This window comes from Sceloporus undulatus, chromosome 5 (assembly GCF_019175285.1).
Source record: "Sceloporus undulatus isolate JIND9_A2432 ecotype Alabama chromosome 5, SceUnd_v1.1, whole genome shotgun sequence".
NCBI classification, from domain to species: Eukaryota; Metazoa; Chordata; class Lepidosauria; order Squamata; family Phrynosomatidae; genus Sceloporus; species Sceloporus undulatus.
In genome coordinates, this window is record NC_056526.1 from 145,228,687 (window position 1) to 145,244,508 (window position 15,822).

At 40.2% G+C, this 15,822-nt stretch overlaps 1 protein-coding gene across 8 annotated transcripts in view; it reads left to right on the forward strand.

Moving 5' to 3' along the window:
- The first annotated feature begins 2,732 nt into the window (after positions 1-2,732).
- Positions 2,733-15,822, forward strand: part of GATB (glutamyl-tRNA amidotransferase subunit B) — a 59,968-nt gene continuing 46,878 nt past the window's right edge. For 6 of the 8 annotated variants that reach the window (XR_006103976.1, XR_006103977.1, XM_042467171.1 and 3 more), the window contains exons 1-2: positions 2,734-2,918; positions 6,934-7,084. Coding sequence is in view for 6 of the 8 variants with exons in the window: in XM_042467171.1 (XP_042323105.1) it covers positions 2,767-2,918; positions 6,934-7,084 (303 nt within the window). In the remaining 2 variants the exon portion in view is untranslated. Of the gene's footprint in view, positions 2,919-3,929; positions 4,090-6,933; positions 7,085-15,822 lie in introns of those variants that run through there. The other 2 variants (XM_042467176.1, XM_042467175.1) reach the window with 2 other exon arrangements.

The following is a 15,822-nucleotide window of genomic DNA, read 5'->3' on the forward strand; positions in this document are numbered from 1 at the left end:
GTGGACTACGGAGAGGCAATATGAGCAGCAAAGAATTCGTTCTATGGTGCTCGTATTGCGTCCGCAGAGTCGCGTCCGGCAGAGTTGTTCAGGGTGGTCAGGGAGCTAACTCAGCTCCCTCCTGCCCTGAACCAGATCCTTGAACCTTCTAAGGCCTGCTGTGACCAATTTAACGACTTTTTTGCGGATAAAACCTCTCGGATAAGCGAAGGTCTTGATGCCGACATTCAAGCAGAACCTAGAGTAGAGGTGTCCAGAGCCTCTGTGGACTCTATTATACTGGACCGGTTTGAGTTGGTAAGTACCGATGATGTGGACAAGATCCTCGGAAGTGTTCGGATGACAACCTGCTCTCTCGATCCCTGTCCCTCGTGGCTAGTGGCCCAGGGGGGACTGGCGGTAACATTATTGTTACGCCGGATAATTAATACATCTTTGAGGGATGGGCAATTTCCATCAGAACTTAAATTGGCCATTGTAAAACCTATTCTAAAAAAGCCCTCTCTCGACCCCCTGGTACACAATAATTATCGGCCAGTTTCGCTGCTGCCATTTTTGGGAAAGGTGATCGAGAGGGCGGTTGCAATCCAACTTCAGGCGGTCTTGGATGAAACGGATTATCTGGACCCATTTCAAACTGGCTTCCGGGCGGGTTACGGGGTTGAGACGGCCATGGTCGCCTTGGTCGATGATCTCTGTCTGGGCATTGACAGGGGAAGCGTGTCCCTGTTGGTGCTCTTGGACATCTCAGCAGCTTTCGATACCATAGACCATGGTATCCTTCTGGGGCGCCTGGCAGAGGTGGGAATCGGGGGCACTGCGCTCCAGTGGTTCCGGTCCTACCTCTTTGGGAGGTCCCAGATGGTGCAGCTGGGAGACGTGTGCTCCGACGAGCGGGCCCTTATAACTGGGGTCCCTCAAGGAGCCATTCTGTCTCCCATGCTATTTAACATTTACATGAAACCGCTGGGAGAGATCATCCGGAGACATGGGGCGCGGGGTTATCAGTACACTGATGACACCCAAATCATTTTCTCTATGTCTCCGACTGATGCAGTGACTGAGGATGGCGTCTCTCCTCTCGTGGCCTGTCTAGAGTCAGTAATGGGCTGGATGAGGGAAAACCGACTCAAGCTGAATCCAGAGAAAACGGAGCTACTAGTGATAGGTTCCCCTGGTCCAGGAATGGCGGTGGTTCCACCTGTCCTGAACGGGGTCACGCTCCCTGTGAAGGACTCCGTGCGCAGTCTGGGGGTGCTTCTTGACTCGTCGCTTCACCTGACTGCTCAGGTGAATGCGACGGTCAAGAGCACCTGTTACCAGCTTCGGCTTATCCGCCAGCTGCGCCCATACCTGGCCCAGAGGGACCTAGAAACTGTTGTACACGCTCTGGTAACCTCGAGACTGGACTTCTGCAACGTACTCTACATGGGGCAACCCTTATACCAAACCCGGAAGCTACAGATGGTGCAAAATATGGCAGCCAGGCTGGTCACTGGTGTTTCCAGGACCAGCCATATAACACCGGTGCTGAAAGATCTTCACTGGCTGCCTATTCACTTCCGGGCCCAATATAAGGCGTTGGTGATTACCTATAAAGCCCTAAATGGCTTGGGCCCAGGATACCTGAAGGACCGCCTCTCCCCGTATATTCCGTCCCGCACCCTCAGAACATCCAGGCAGCTATTACTGAAGGTGCCTGGGGCTAGGCTTACCTCCGTCACAAGGCGGACATTTTCCATCGCCGCCCCGGCCCTTTGGAACATGCTGCCCGCCGAGCTCCGCTCGACTACCTCCCTGGCCCAATTTAAAAAGGATTTGAAAACCTTTTTCTTCCAGCTAGCATTCCCCGCATAAAAATCCTGTGGGCCTCCCTCCTCCTCCGTGGCCATGAGGACAGGCTACTGGGGCTTCAGCTGGTTTTATTTTATTTTATTGTATATTGTATGGTGCTGTTTTTAAAGTATTGTATGTGTAATGTAATTTATGTAAACCGCCCTGATCTGAGGAAGGTGCGGTATACAAATAAAACTTTATTATTATTTATTATTATTATTGATGCTGCCTAGAATCATATTGGCCTTTTTAGCTGCCGCATCGCACTGTTGACTCATGTTCAACTTATGATCTACTTGGACTCCTAGATCCCTTTCACACGTAATCTCGTTCAGCCAGGTGTCCCCCATCCTATATCTGTGCATTTTATTTTTCCGCCCTAAGTGCAGTACCTTACATTTCTCCCCGTTGAAATTCATTTTGTTAGCTGTGGCCCAGCTTTCCAGTTTATTCAGGTCATTTTGAATGTTGATCCTGTCCTCTGGGGTATTAGCTACTCCTCCTAATTTGGTGTCATCTGCAATGGAACCATGGCAGTTAAAATGGTGTCAAACTGCATTTATTTCTGCAGTGTGGCAGCAGTAACAATTTATCTGTTACCTCCCTAAAATATATATTTGGGTGACTGGGTAGAGCCATATAATTCCCTTCCCTTTCTATTGCCACCAGAGGGAGTGTGAACCATTGGCCTATTTTGACCTCGCTCCAGAGTCCAGAGAGAAAAACCACTAGCAACTTGCCCTCCCTTATTGTTGTCTCCATTCCTTTTAGAGAGAGGGACCAGCCGCCGTGCATCATGGGAAACGAGGTTCCTCAATCCCTTCTTTTCTCCCTTTTCCCCCAGAGTCGGCCCAGCGCTTGGGACTTCATTTCCCATGAGGCGCCGCGAAGAGCGGCCGGGGCACGTGACGCCTCCTCCACTCGCACAAAATGGCGGCGCCCTTGTTGCGCCGCAATCTGAGTTGGCTTCGGATGAAGAATGGCAGCTTCGGGCATGGCGCTAAGCTTCATGGCCGGGAGGCTCCGGTGGCGGATAGCGCGCCCTACCGGAATGCGAGGGAGGCTGCGGCAAAGCCGAGACGGTATGCTGTCGAGGAATAAACGGGGGGGTGCATCCGCACTGAGGAAATGAACCGGTTTGATGCCGCTTTAGCTGCCATGGCTCAAAAGAGATGGAATTCTGGGAATGGTAGTTTGTTGTGGCACCAGAGCGGCTCTGGTGCCCCCTTGATATGTAAACCAGCATAAAGTCATTTTCCCTTTAAAATGTACCTTAATCTACCGTTTTATCCACCAAAAGTCAATTCAGTTGCTCTTCTGTGTTTTGGAAAAGAGTAACAAATAATAATTTGTTTGTTTGTTTGTTTGTTTCTTAACTGCCTCAATCAATAGGGAGAGGCTGGTCAGAAATAAATATATTAATATTATTTCTCTTACTAGAAATAAATATATTATTATTACTACTATTACTAGAATATATTATTATTACTATTACCAGAAATGAATATATTGGTGTTACTGTTACTAGAAATAGATATATTAGTATTACTATTACTAGAAATATATTATTGTTACTATTACTATAATATATTACTACAGTATTACTATTACTAGAAATAAATATGTAATTGTTACTATTACTAAAAATAAATATATTATTGTTACCATTACCAGAAATGAATATATTATTATTATTACTAAAAATACATTGTTATTACTATTACTGTAAGTAAATATATTATTATTATTATTAGAAATAATAATAATAATAATAATAATAAAATTTATTTATATCCCTCTTCTCCAAACAATTGAAGCAGCTTTCACTAAAAATCCATAAAATACAATAACAGCATGTTTCATTATATCCCAATAAATATATTATTATTATTATTATTATTATTACTAAAATTAAGTATATTATTGTTAGCATTACTAGAAATAAATATATTAGTGTTACTATTTTTGTTATAGGTCTTTTTCAACACCCGGAACAGTGATTGAATTGAATTCTGGTGGAGTAAATAGTAGAATAAGATACTGTACACTAAAAAATGACCTTGTTCTGGTTTATGTATCCAGGAGCAGCCATGTTGGCCATATAGCAAAGTCCAATTACATCCAAAACCCACCAAATTGGGCCCAACCAATGTTTTTAAAAATGTTTTTTACACCTTTTGCCTGATGAAGAAACCAGTGGAGCTTTGAAAACATGCAACTGATATATTGTGGAGTTTGGTTGTCTCAAAAAAGGTATCACTGTTTGGTGGATTTTGGATGTTATTCAGTTTATTCTGGAGTGTTTGTATATTTTGAAACAGAAATGAAAGTGGTCCAGAATTAAAGATGATGGTTTTTTCATATGCTGGAATATCTCGATGTGCATCAAAAATGTTGTGTTAGGCGGCTGCACATTACATAGAGGGCTGCCCCCAAATGGCAAGTTTTTACTTGTGTAGGGGAGGTATGCATTCTTTGTTTTCTCTGAGGTGTGTTGTCTGCATATCACACCAATATTAAAATCACTCCACTGGCTGCCAGTTACTTTCCGTGCAAGGTACAAAGTGTTGATTATTACCTTTAACGTCCTACATGGTTTGGATCCAGGTTACCTATAGGATTGCCTCCTCCCATATAATCCACCCCACACACTCAGGTCCTCTGGCAGACATTTACTCCAGACAGAGTCAACCCGGTCTAGTTTGGCAACTATTAGCCAGAGGACGTTTTCTTCAGCCGCCCTTAGATTGTGGAATGACCTGCTAGAAGAGACTTGGCAGCTGAATTCGCTAACAGAATTTAAAACAGCATTAAAGACCAGTCTCTTCCAGCAGGCTAATCCTGATGATTTTTAAATTGTGAATTTCAAATACTGAACTTTAGTTGTGGATTGTTTTAATATGTAAAATGAGCCCTTGATCTCCACTGGGATTTGTTCCAGGACCCCCTTGATTACCAAATTCCATGGATACTCAAGTCTAGTTAAATATAATGACATAGTAAAATGGTTTCCCTTATACAGAATGGCAAAATCAAGGTTTGCTTTTTTGAATTTATATATTTTAAAAACATTTTCAAGTCGTGGATGCTTGAATCCGTGGATAAAAAATCTGTGGATATGGAGGGCTGACTGTATACATCTTATTTGACCTTTTAAATTGTGTTTTACCTGATGTTGTTTGCCTGTTAATTATTTTTGTTTCCCACCTCGATCCATGGGGACAGGCAGGTAAGAAATAATGATATGATGATGATGTGTAAGTATGCGGATATGTAGAAATAGGTGGAAGGTGCAACAGATAGAATCTTCCAAGTGCATCTCTCTGAGGCAAAATACACACAAATTTGAGTCTGATGTCCCCATATCTATATACTTCTGTTTTTCTAGAATGATGGGAGAAAATTGCATATTTTGAGCAGCCCTTAAATTGCACTCCCTGGCACATCTGATGAAACGCATTGATGTGGCTAGATTTTTGAGTAAAATTGCCTATAATAAGATATAAGAGTATATTTGGGGATTACCTGACCCTGCAAGCTTAATGGCAAGACAGCCCATTTTTGCCTCAGTGTTTTAGAAAGGCAGGCTTTCCCAGGAGTGATTCTGTGAAGTATTGTAGCTATATCTATGGCTATATTGGTTTATTGTTTTTGTTGTTATGTGCCCTCAAATCCTTTCCTACTTACGTCAACCCTAAGGTGAACCTATTATGGGGTTTACTTGGCAAGATTTATTCAGAGGAAGTTTACTATTGCCTTCCCCTGAGGCTGAGAGAGAGTGTGGCTTGCCCAAGGTGACCCAGTGGGTTTCATGTCTGAGCAGGGAATCATAGAAGCATAGAATCATAGAGTTGGAAGAGACCGCAGGGGCCATCCAGTCCAACCCCCTGCCATGCAGGAAATCTGAATCAAAGCATCCCTAACAGATGGTCATCCAGACTCTGTTTAAAGACCTCGAAGGAAAGAGACTCCACTACAGAGTCCAACACTCAAACCACTGTGCCACACTATATTATATATGTTACATATCCCTCTTTGCTTCTTTTCCTGCCAGTACTGTATATTGTAAAAACAGCATATGCTGAGAGATACCTGAAACACTAACCAGTAATTAATTCTAATTAATCTGAAGTTTGTCTTCTTTGGTTAATGAGAATGGGACTTTGTTACATGTTTTAGTGATTCCTCTGTAGAGAAATAAAGAAGCATGAACACTGCCTTTTAAAAAATGGTGTTGTTTTATTATTTCACAGAAAGGCTATGTATAAGTATTTGCTTAGTGTTGTTCTGTATTCCACATATACCTCATTTTTATCTAAACATTCCTTATGTTGTTACTGCATAAGCTTGACTTCACAAATGAAATATTATATTTGTGTCTATCTTTGTGAAGTTCAAATAATTACTTACAGAACCTGTCGAGCGGTTCATTCAGTAAAGGTGATTCTGTTCTCTTGCTCATATGAAGATTATGAATGTGAGAGTAGCAATTACTTTTCAGCAGATAGGGGGATGCTTGTTCTTATTCAGCCTGTTCAGAGAGCCAGCGCTTGAGTTAAAAAGGTTATTGCTCTATTGCCAGACTACTGATGTTTATGCTAATATAGTACTATCAGTGTTCTGTAGACCTACCTTTCCCAGGTTGAAAGTGACCATCTGACAGCACATGCATAATTGAATATGCCATCTGCCTGTTGGAGATTTTTCAAACATAGAAGGAGGTCAATTAATATTTATTTTCTATTTTCATAATCTGGACTGGCTACAAAATTGGGCACATGTCCAACAAATCCTTCCCCTCTAGACAAACCTTGTTGCTAAAATGTACATCTTAAAACTAATGTAAGACTTTGAAGTTACAAATTTTGTTTTACCTTCTTTTGAAACTTCATTATTATTGTACAATTTTTATCTATGTTTAATGAAAACATTTTTTGGATTATCTTAGCAGTCATATATAGCAATGGTGGGTTTCCAGTGTAGTACAATGTGCTGTTGAATTCAAATGTTTTCTGTATATGTATTTACCCCCAGCTGCTCTAGATGTTTAAAATTAATGTTCTCATCCAATGAATGTGCCCTTTGACTTTCTTTTAGTGATGCTCCCTGGGCAGCAGTGGTGGGCCTGGAAGTTCATGCACAGATCTGCTCCAATACAAAGCTTTTCTCTGGTTCTCAAGTCCAATTTGCAGCACCACCTAACTCTTTAGTATCTTTCTTTGATGCTTCTCTACCAGGAACACTTCCGGTAAGTTAGAATTCAATCCTTACTGCAGTCTTGACTTAAAAACATAGCAGAATGGTTCCTGCCTATTCTGTCTCCTGGCTTTGAAATAGAAAGAAATAGAGAGATCTGAAACAGTCAGATCTCTTTTATGGAGTTAGTAGTTCCAGCGTCTATGTCAAAGGGAGTATATCAGCAAGAAGATATTAGTACCTGGTGTCAATTGAATATAAAAAGCATAAATCCCTGTTGATAACTCTGTGGTCATGTTTGCACATCATGCTAAACCATGGTTAGTGTTGACCATAATTAAACCGTGGTTGTGCAATAAATGGCCCAACAGATGTTTTGTCTTCCTTGTTGTTTTTCCCTTAGCCCTTTTGTCAGTCCTGCTTCAAGGAGGGAAGCTGAAGGAGTGAGCCACTGTTTTGAGGTAGATATTGCATGCAGTTGAAGCAAGCCAGCATTTGTAAGCTAAAAAGGAGCCCTGGTGGCGCAGTGGGTAAATGCCTGTACTGCAGCCATTCACTCGAAACCACAAGGTTGCAAGTTCAAGACCAGCAAAAGGGCCCAAGCTCGACTCAGGCTTGCATCCTTCCGAGGTCGCTAAAATGAGTACCCAGACTGTTGGGGGGCAAATTAGCTTACTTGCTAATTAGCTTACTTGCTGTTCACCGCTATGATCTTTGGAATAGCGGTATATAAATAAAACAATTATTATTATTATTATTATTATTAAAAACACACCATGAGTTCAGATTGTGGTTTCTGGCTGATTAATAAACCCTGATTTGTCAGTAATAATGTATTCATACATTGTAAAAAGTTGGTATAGATGTATTAGTACATTTGAAGAAAACATTATCTGGCTTGTCATGGCATGCATTATATAGTCAGTCAGTAATAATTAATGTGGGGATTTTTCTATTAAAATTTTGAAACTGGAAAACAATAGGCAGAATTTTAAACTTAAAGACCCATGCTTTCAGAATAAGAGTTCTTTAAAACGCCTAGGAAAATAAAAAGACCATAAAGTTGCATGAATCAAGCCTCTTTGGGGAAAGTGTTTGATAACCAGGGCCCCACCACCAAAAAGGCACTTCATTGTTAGTCACCCTCTCATCTCATTTGGCAGGCAGACTGAGAGCAGGGCCACAAAAGAAGTTCTGAAGATTTAGGTACATGCCTATAGAAGAAGGAAGTCTTTTCCTCCCCCTTTCAACAACAACAAAGAGTCTGTGGCGGGATACAGACCGCCAGAAAGCGGCAGCCAGGAGCCGTCTCTCTTTTCCACGTAACCCAAATTGCGTGGCACAGCCACGCGGAAAGAAAAGGAGCACTGAAAAGTGGCTCCTTTTAGCGCCACCGCAAACTGCCTGCAGCGGCGCAAGCATGTCGCTACTGCGCGTGCCCACCTGGACGTGTATACGGTGCCACACAGCTGTGATGTCCTGGTGACATCCTAGGGTTGTGGGACATCTGGAAATGGTGCCGTGAGGCAACCCTAGCACATCACCAGAATGTGCTAAAGGGCCCGTTTGTACAGGGCCAGTGTTGCAGAAGTTTTTTTTAAGGCTGTGGGTAAAATTATTTTTATCTCTTGTTGAAGGGTACAATTGAGACCACAGTCTGGGGTACAAAACAGCACCAAGACAGTACAATGTACTACATATACTCGTGTATAAGTCTAGAAATTTTAGTCAAAAATTGACCCAAAAACCTGAGTTGACTTATCCACATGTCAATGTAAGTACTGCACTTTAAATCGTATAAAAGAATTAACTATCCTCTGGTGAAAGGCAAGAGTAATTTCTGTCCTGGGAGCATTGACATCCATCCAATCTAGTGTGAGCACAAACAGTTATGTCTGCTAGAACCTTGTAAATTCTTTGGCATTGTTTTCCTTGCTCCATCCTTTAGATCCTGTTACATGCCCCTAAGTTTTACCCTCAACTTATCCATGGGTCATATCAAAATCCATAATTTTGGCCCAAAAACCTGCCCTCGACTTAAACATGAGGTCAACTTATAGTCAAGTACATGTGGTAATATAGTAGTTGTGGTAATATGTTTTAATGAACAAAAACAGTTTGAAATCCTCATTAAGTGTTTTTTGGAGTTATATCATTTCCCCACATTTAAAGGTGAAAGTCAGACTTGTAATTGGACATACTGACACAGTCCTGCATGTGTGTGTGTGTGTGTGTGTGTGTGTGTGTAGGGAAGCCTTACACTCTCAAGCTTACCATATTGTTGTGGTTTTCTGTACGTGTTCTTTTATAATTGTTCCCTAGTGGGAAATCTGCAGTCTAAGCTGAAGCAGGCTTCTTTTGAGATAAGAGCTCCTGATTAATAGTCAGCTTGGTGACTGACCTAATGAAAAATTTCTGATCTGGTCTTGTTCACCTCCAGCAGAGACTTTTTCTCTGAGTGGATAGAAGAAAAATAATTTTTCTTTGCAATATTTGGTAGATAAGTTGAAAGTGGGTATTTTAAAATTTTGGTCCTTAAGTGTCAGAATGTGATATGGAATTTTATTGTTCCATCTCAGTCTCACTGCATCATAGTATTTGCCTTTACTACGGAAGGTAAGCATTACATTTAACATTGCAGATGCAGGCCTCTTGATTTTATCAGTGTGCTTTAGTGTGCATAAAAATCTTAATGGTTGCACACCCTAATTAATAGAGTATTAACCAAAATGTGATTTGCCTTCTGTTGCTTTAGGCCTGAAAATCTGTCTGCTTTAAAGCTAGAAGATGAAAAAGAAAGTTCTTTAGAAGTTAAATAGCAAGTTCATATGTAAATCTCATTCTTTTAAAATCAAAACTATTAATATATATGGAATATTATGAAATGCATAAAGTATACGTTTAAAAATATACACACACTTGATCTGGCTAAATTCAAGCCCCAGCTAAACTCTCAACAAAATCTACCAGCATTCCCAACTTTAGAAATGGTATAGTGGTTAAGAGACTAGGAGACTAAGGAGCTGAGCAGATGGACAGGGAAAACCCGAGCTCATTCCAGTTTTTATGAAAGGGGGTGGAAGCCTCGCTATCTGCATGGCCCACTCCGAAGGAGGGCTAAATATCCACAGGCAGCCATATTTTTACTTGATGTCCTACTTTAAATAGTCAACTGTATTGCTTATGAAATGATCTTACAGGCCAGGTATCCTTTATTAGAAAATCCAAAATCCAAACCTTCTTTCATAGGTTGCTGAGGTAGTGACACCTTTGCTTTCTAATGATTCAGTGTACACAAACTCTTTTTCATGCACAAAATTATTAAAATATAGAGTAAAATTACCTTCAAGCTTTGTGTATAAGATGTATATGAAACATGAATAAATTTCATGTTTAGACCTGGGTCCCAAACATTTCCGGATAGGGGAGACTCAACCTGCATAACACTTGAGTGTGTTGTGTGCCTTTAAGTTGTTTCTGACTTTTGGTGACCTTAACCTAAGGCAAACCTATCATGGGGTCACTTAGGCTGCTTACAAATGCTCCCCTTGTTGAAAATCAATATAAAATTCATCTTGACTGCAGTGGGTACCAAATGGGGTCAATGCTGCAAGTTTTCCAAGTCCCAGGTGTGCACTGCCATTTTTTTTAATAGCTGGGAAAATGTTAAACTGAGAAAGTACTGCTTAATTATTTTGAACCTGAAGTTCTGTATCAATAGTTAATTAATTTAGAAGATTAATCTATCACCTGGGGAATGCGGTCTGAAACAGGATGAGCTAGGAAGGCAAAGAAAAATTCTGTTTACAAAAAAAGATATTGTGCTCAATGCTTATAAAGATCTTTGTTTTTAAGTGGTCTTTATTGTCCTGAACTTCATCATCTTAACATATCTTTGATCTGTCTCAAATTAGTTTGGCATTGGCAGAATAAAAAAATACACAGCAGGGTCCATTATTAACTTTCTTAAATCCCTCATGCAGTTATTAATGGCACCTCATTTGAGGTAACTGGGGATAGATTGTGATGGGTTTATTTATCTGAACATCCTTTCCCTGAACTTAACCAGTTGCATACACATTGATGATTAGCACTGAGAACATCTCTTTTTCTAATTTGTGTTGATGATGCAGGACTGCCTTTATTGAATTCCTCTTTTCTACAAACGCCAATATTTAAGGGCTTTATTATGCAAGAAATGCTTTCTAGCAACAGAGTTGTAGAAGATTAGTGAATCGATGAACTTCTAATAGCTGTTAAACAACCACATTAGACTGAAGTCCCATGCTTTTAGTTAATTTCTCTAATTCCATGATTTTGGAAGCCCAGTCAGAAGATCATCTGAGCCAAGATTTAGTACTCTGGTTGCCATGGAGCCATATTACCAGGTTTATTCGCGCCAGTGATGTGTTTTTAAAATACACACACACACAGAGCTAGCTGCACCTTCTTTCTTTTCTTGTAGACTGTCAGCCCAGGAGTCTGTGTCAATAATGCAACTCCCCAAATGTTTTAGCTTATGTCCTATAGTGAACGTATCATTTGCAAGGCTTTTACCCCTCATATCACCACTAATTCATACATATCTGTATAATGGTTGCCAGGGTTGTGTGGCACTGATGTGAAGAGAGATAAGAGTGGGTAGAGAAAGTCTGGTAAGAACATGAATAATTATCAAGCATTCCCAAGAGTAGCTAGATTTGGATATCTTGAAAAGTGAAGTTACCCTTCCCCATATCTGTTGTAAAAGGGGTCAGAAACACTACTGTGAGCCTCTTTAATGTAAATTATTTTTATTTATATCCCACCTTGCTCCTCTACAGGACCCAGCTTACATTACTGATTAAAACAGAACACACCTAAAAGTCAGTAATAATATTTAAGAACCGTTAGCAAGTAATTAGATAGCTATTATTTCAAAACAGCACCAAACTAAGTACATTTTAGAACATAGCAAATAAACATCCCTCATAAAAGACCCTTCTGCAACAGCCAGGTAGTGGCCAAAAGCCTGTCTAAATGAAAAGGTCTCTGCCTACGGGCAGAAAGGAAGCAGAGTCAAGGTCATTCTAGTAGCCACAGAAGGGAATTCTATAATTTTGGGACAGCTACCAACAAAATCCTATCTTGTGTCCTCATCAAACTTGCCTGTAAAGTTAGTAAGACAGAGAGAAAGCCATGCCAAAAATCTATGGTCAATTTTAAAAATTGTGATTTTGGGTTCCTGCACAAAAATCTCTTAAGACAACTGTATCTTTATACACATGCACACACAAATCTTGATGAGGATGTGTGTCTCTGTAATTTCTTATCTCCTACAAATCCACAAATAAAAATCTTAAAACAACGATTTGCAGATGCTGAATTTGCTTTTTTAAAAAACTCTCATTGTCAGTAGTTTTTGTGTTGTTGCTTTCAAGTTGTTAATGACTTACAGCAGTGCTAAAGCAAACCTATCATGCTATTCTCCAGGCAAGATTGTTTTTCTGTTGCTTTCCTCTGAGACAGAAAGTGCAACTTGCCCAAGGTCACACAGTAGGTTTCCATTGCCAATCAGAGATTCAAACCCAGATCTCTGAGTCCTGGGGTCTAAATTCAGTGCCTTAGGTGATGACACTTTCTAGTCCTTCCATCTGCCTGCTGTCATCCTGCATGCTGCCCATAAATTGAGTCTGAAGAGTGTCTTAATTCTCTGGAACAAGAGTTTATGGGGACTGCAAGGGAAGGGGAGATACTTCCCAGGTTCTGCTTATGGAACTCATTCTCTCAGCAGAAGTAGCTGTATCCAATTGGATACTGGCCAGGGGTTGTAATCCTGTACATGCCATTAAAGACCCCACAGTGGCTAAATGCCTATACTGCAGTCACTCACTCACAAACCATAAGGTTGCGAGTTTAATAGCAGTGAAAGGCTTAAGCTTGACTCAGGCTTGCATCCTTCCGAGGTCACTAAAATGAGTACCCAGATTGTTGGGGGCAGTTAGCTTACACTTTGTAAACCGCTTAGGAAGTGCTTAAGTGCACTGATAAGTGGTATAGAAATGTACTTGCTATTGCTATCAACTCTGATGTATGACAACTTTATTATAGGTTTTCTTGCAAGATCTGTTCAGAGGAGGTTTATCATTGCCTGCCTTTTAGTGTGAGAGATTGTGACCCAGGGTCATCCAGTGGGTTTCCATGGCTGAGCAAGAATTTGACCCTGGTCTCCCAGAGTCCTGGTCAAACATCTAAACCACTAGACCACATTTGCTTTCCACATCATTTACCTAGTAAACCCCAGTAAGCTGGGTGCAGCTTACAGCACAGCGCAGAATTGTGCTGTATATCTACCAAAATCAGAATGTAATGAGGTGAAACTCATATGGCCAACAGAGGCCTAAAGGGCTCCTGAATAGTTAAAAAAAATGTGAAATGTATGAAGGTGACCAGCCCCCCTGAGGCAGTAATAATTATTGTTTTTTATGTTTAGAAGATAAAACTAACTGCTGAAAGTGGAAACACTTGCTGCGTATGAAACAATTATTTTGGCACTAAAACAATTTAGTTCTTCAACATTATCTGCAGTTTCTCATTTTGGTTTTCAAGTCAGGACTAATTGGGTCTATTCTGCCGCCAGTAAGCATTTCTCTTGAATGTTATGAACTTTTTATTTGAGTCCTAGCCGTTTTCTCAAATATATAATAAACATCCAAGAAGCCACAGTAATTACAGTGAAGGTTTAATGGTATTCTGGCTAAATGCCTAAATATATGTTTGCATCCCTTTGCCTCATTAGAGCCAGAGCTTGGATTTTTCAGGGGTTAAAGAATTCTAAGGCCAAATCCATGAAGTTCTTTTGAGGATGATGTAGAGTAGGGGGTAAGGATTGCTAATAAATCCCCTAAAAATGATAAGATCTGGAGCAGCGTGCCATATTTCCTGACCAGCTTGTAGTATCTAAGAAACACACATTGCTTATTCCTAAGCAAAAGTGGACTTCCTGCTGTACTGTTACTCCCTATTTTACTTTCCATGCTGTGGCTGTATAAGGACATGTATAAGACCTAGATAACAACTAGAGCTGAGCTATGCATTGCTAATTGAGTCCTAGAAAACACTCCTGTTGTCCTTTACTCAGGTCATAGAAGAAGGGAAGATGGAAGGAAACACATGAGCTGAAAGAGGAGATTAGTTGTGGAACTGCAGTCAATTTTTCAAAGATTTTCTGAAAGCACTTTGAGGTATCAGGCCCCTCCTGTTTAGGTTGTGACAGTTCTGTCCACATTTTACAATAATTTGTAATTCAAAACCATAAAACACAATTTTTAAAAATAACGATAAAGGGAAAGATAAGCTGAGAATGTCACAATTAACAAAACCAGACTGCACAACATAAACAACAGCATCCCATAAACTGTTACTTTATAGGCAAACAGTTAAACATTTAAGGCAGCAGTGGTCAGAGTGTGGACCACAAGCCATATGTGGCTTGTAGGGGTGTTTTTATTTTGGCTCTCCTGGAAAAAATATTTTGCCAAAAAAAGAAGCAACAGCAGTAGCTCATTTTCTACTCCTGGAAGCTTTCAGGAGTAGTGACTTTGCAACAACTCCACTGCCAAAGAAAACTTCCAATACGAAACGTAAAATGGATGTTTGGCCATTTTGTGTTTTGATTTCTATGGTAATTTTTGCATGCTTGCATCTTGTGCAGCCCACAGTTGGCCTTAAGAGCAGAAAAATTCCCCCAGGACCCCAAGAACCTGCCCATCCTTGCTTGAATGCCTGTAACAGGCTTGGTTGGGACAGAGTCCTATAAATGTGGCTGAGAAGACCCTTGTGCCTGCTAGCCTGATTGATCTTATATGGAGCCACATAAGTCATGTTGATCTCACAGTGCAGGCCGGTCCTTCAGATCCAGTCTTTGAGCCAAGCCACTAGGACTTTCTATACCAATGCCAAGAGTTTAGACTGGGTCAGGAAATACCCTATTAACTAATGAGGCTACTACAGTATAGTGATGGGACCCATCTACCTAGTACCAACCAATCTTCAAAGCAGCTGCATTTTGAGTGGTTTGAGGTTTGGTTGGTTGGTTTTTTGGTATAATTATTTATTTTAACTTTTTAAAAGCATTTTAACACGGAGGATAAAATATTGTAAACCCTCCCCAATGGCATTTAAAACTTTGTATAAGTAACACAGACCATATTGTTATTGCATAACTTGTCCATTATGACAGTTTTGAGACAAAGGGTAAGACTAAGAAATATGTTGTTACAATTGTGTTAAAATCTGTTTCACCAGAGGCTCAGGTGGTATTCCATAAGTCCTTGTGATGTTTTCAGATCTGAAATGAAAGGAGATCATATTGTTTCAAATGTGTCTTATTTTATCTCACCACTTACCATTCTAGAATGATAAAAGACACTGCATTTTGTTTAACTTTCCAAGACATCTTTAAAGACAGCCTTACATAGATTGCATTAGCGAGCAAGATCTTTCTAGTATCAGCTGATAAAAGCCCCCCCAGGCCACTTCCACCATCATCTAAGCATCCCTATTAGCCCCATATCCAGCAGGATTATATCTAAATTTGTATCTTGTGTTTTGGGGAGTTTATGCTACCATCCAGCGTGTTTGGTTTCCCTCCCCACCATAACTCAGTCTTGTCTGGATTGATGTATTTTGAGAATAGAAATATTTAGAAATATATTATTTGAATCTCATCATTATCATCAACATCATTATAAGCTTATTATTATTATTATTATTATTATTATTATTATTATTATTATTATTATTATTATT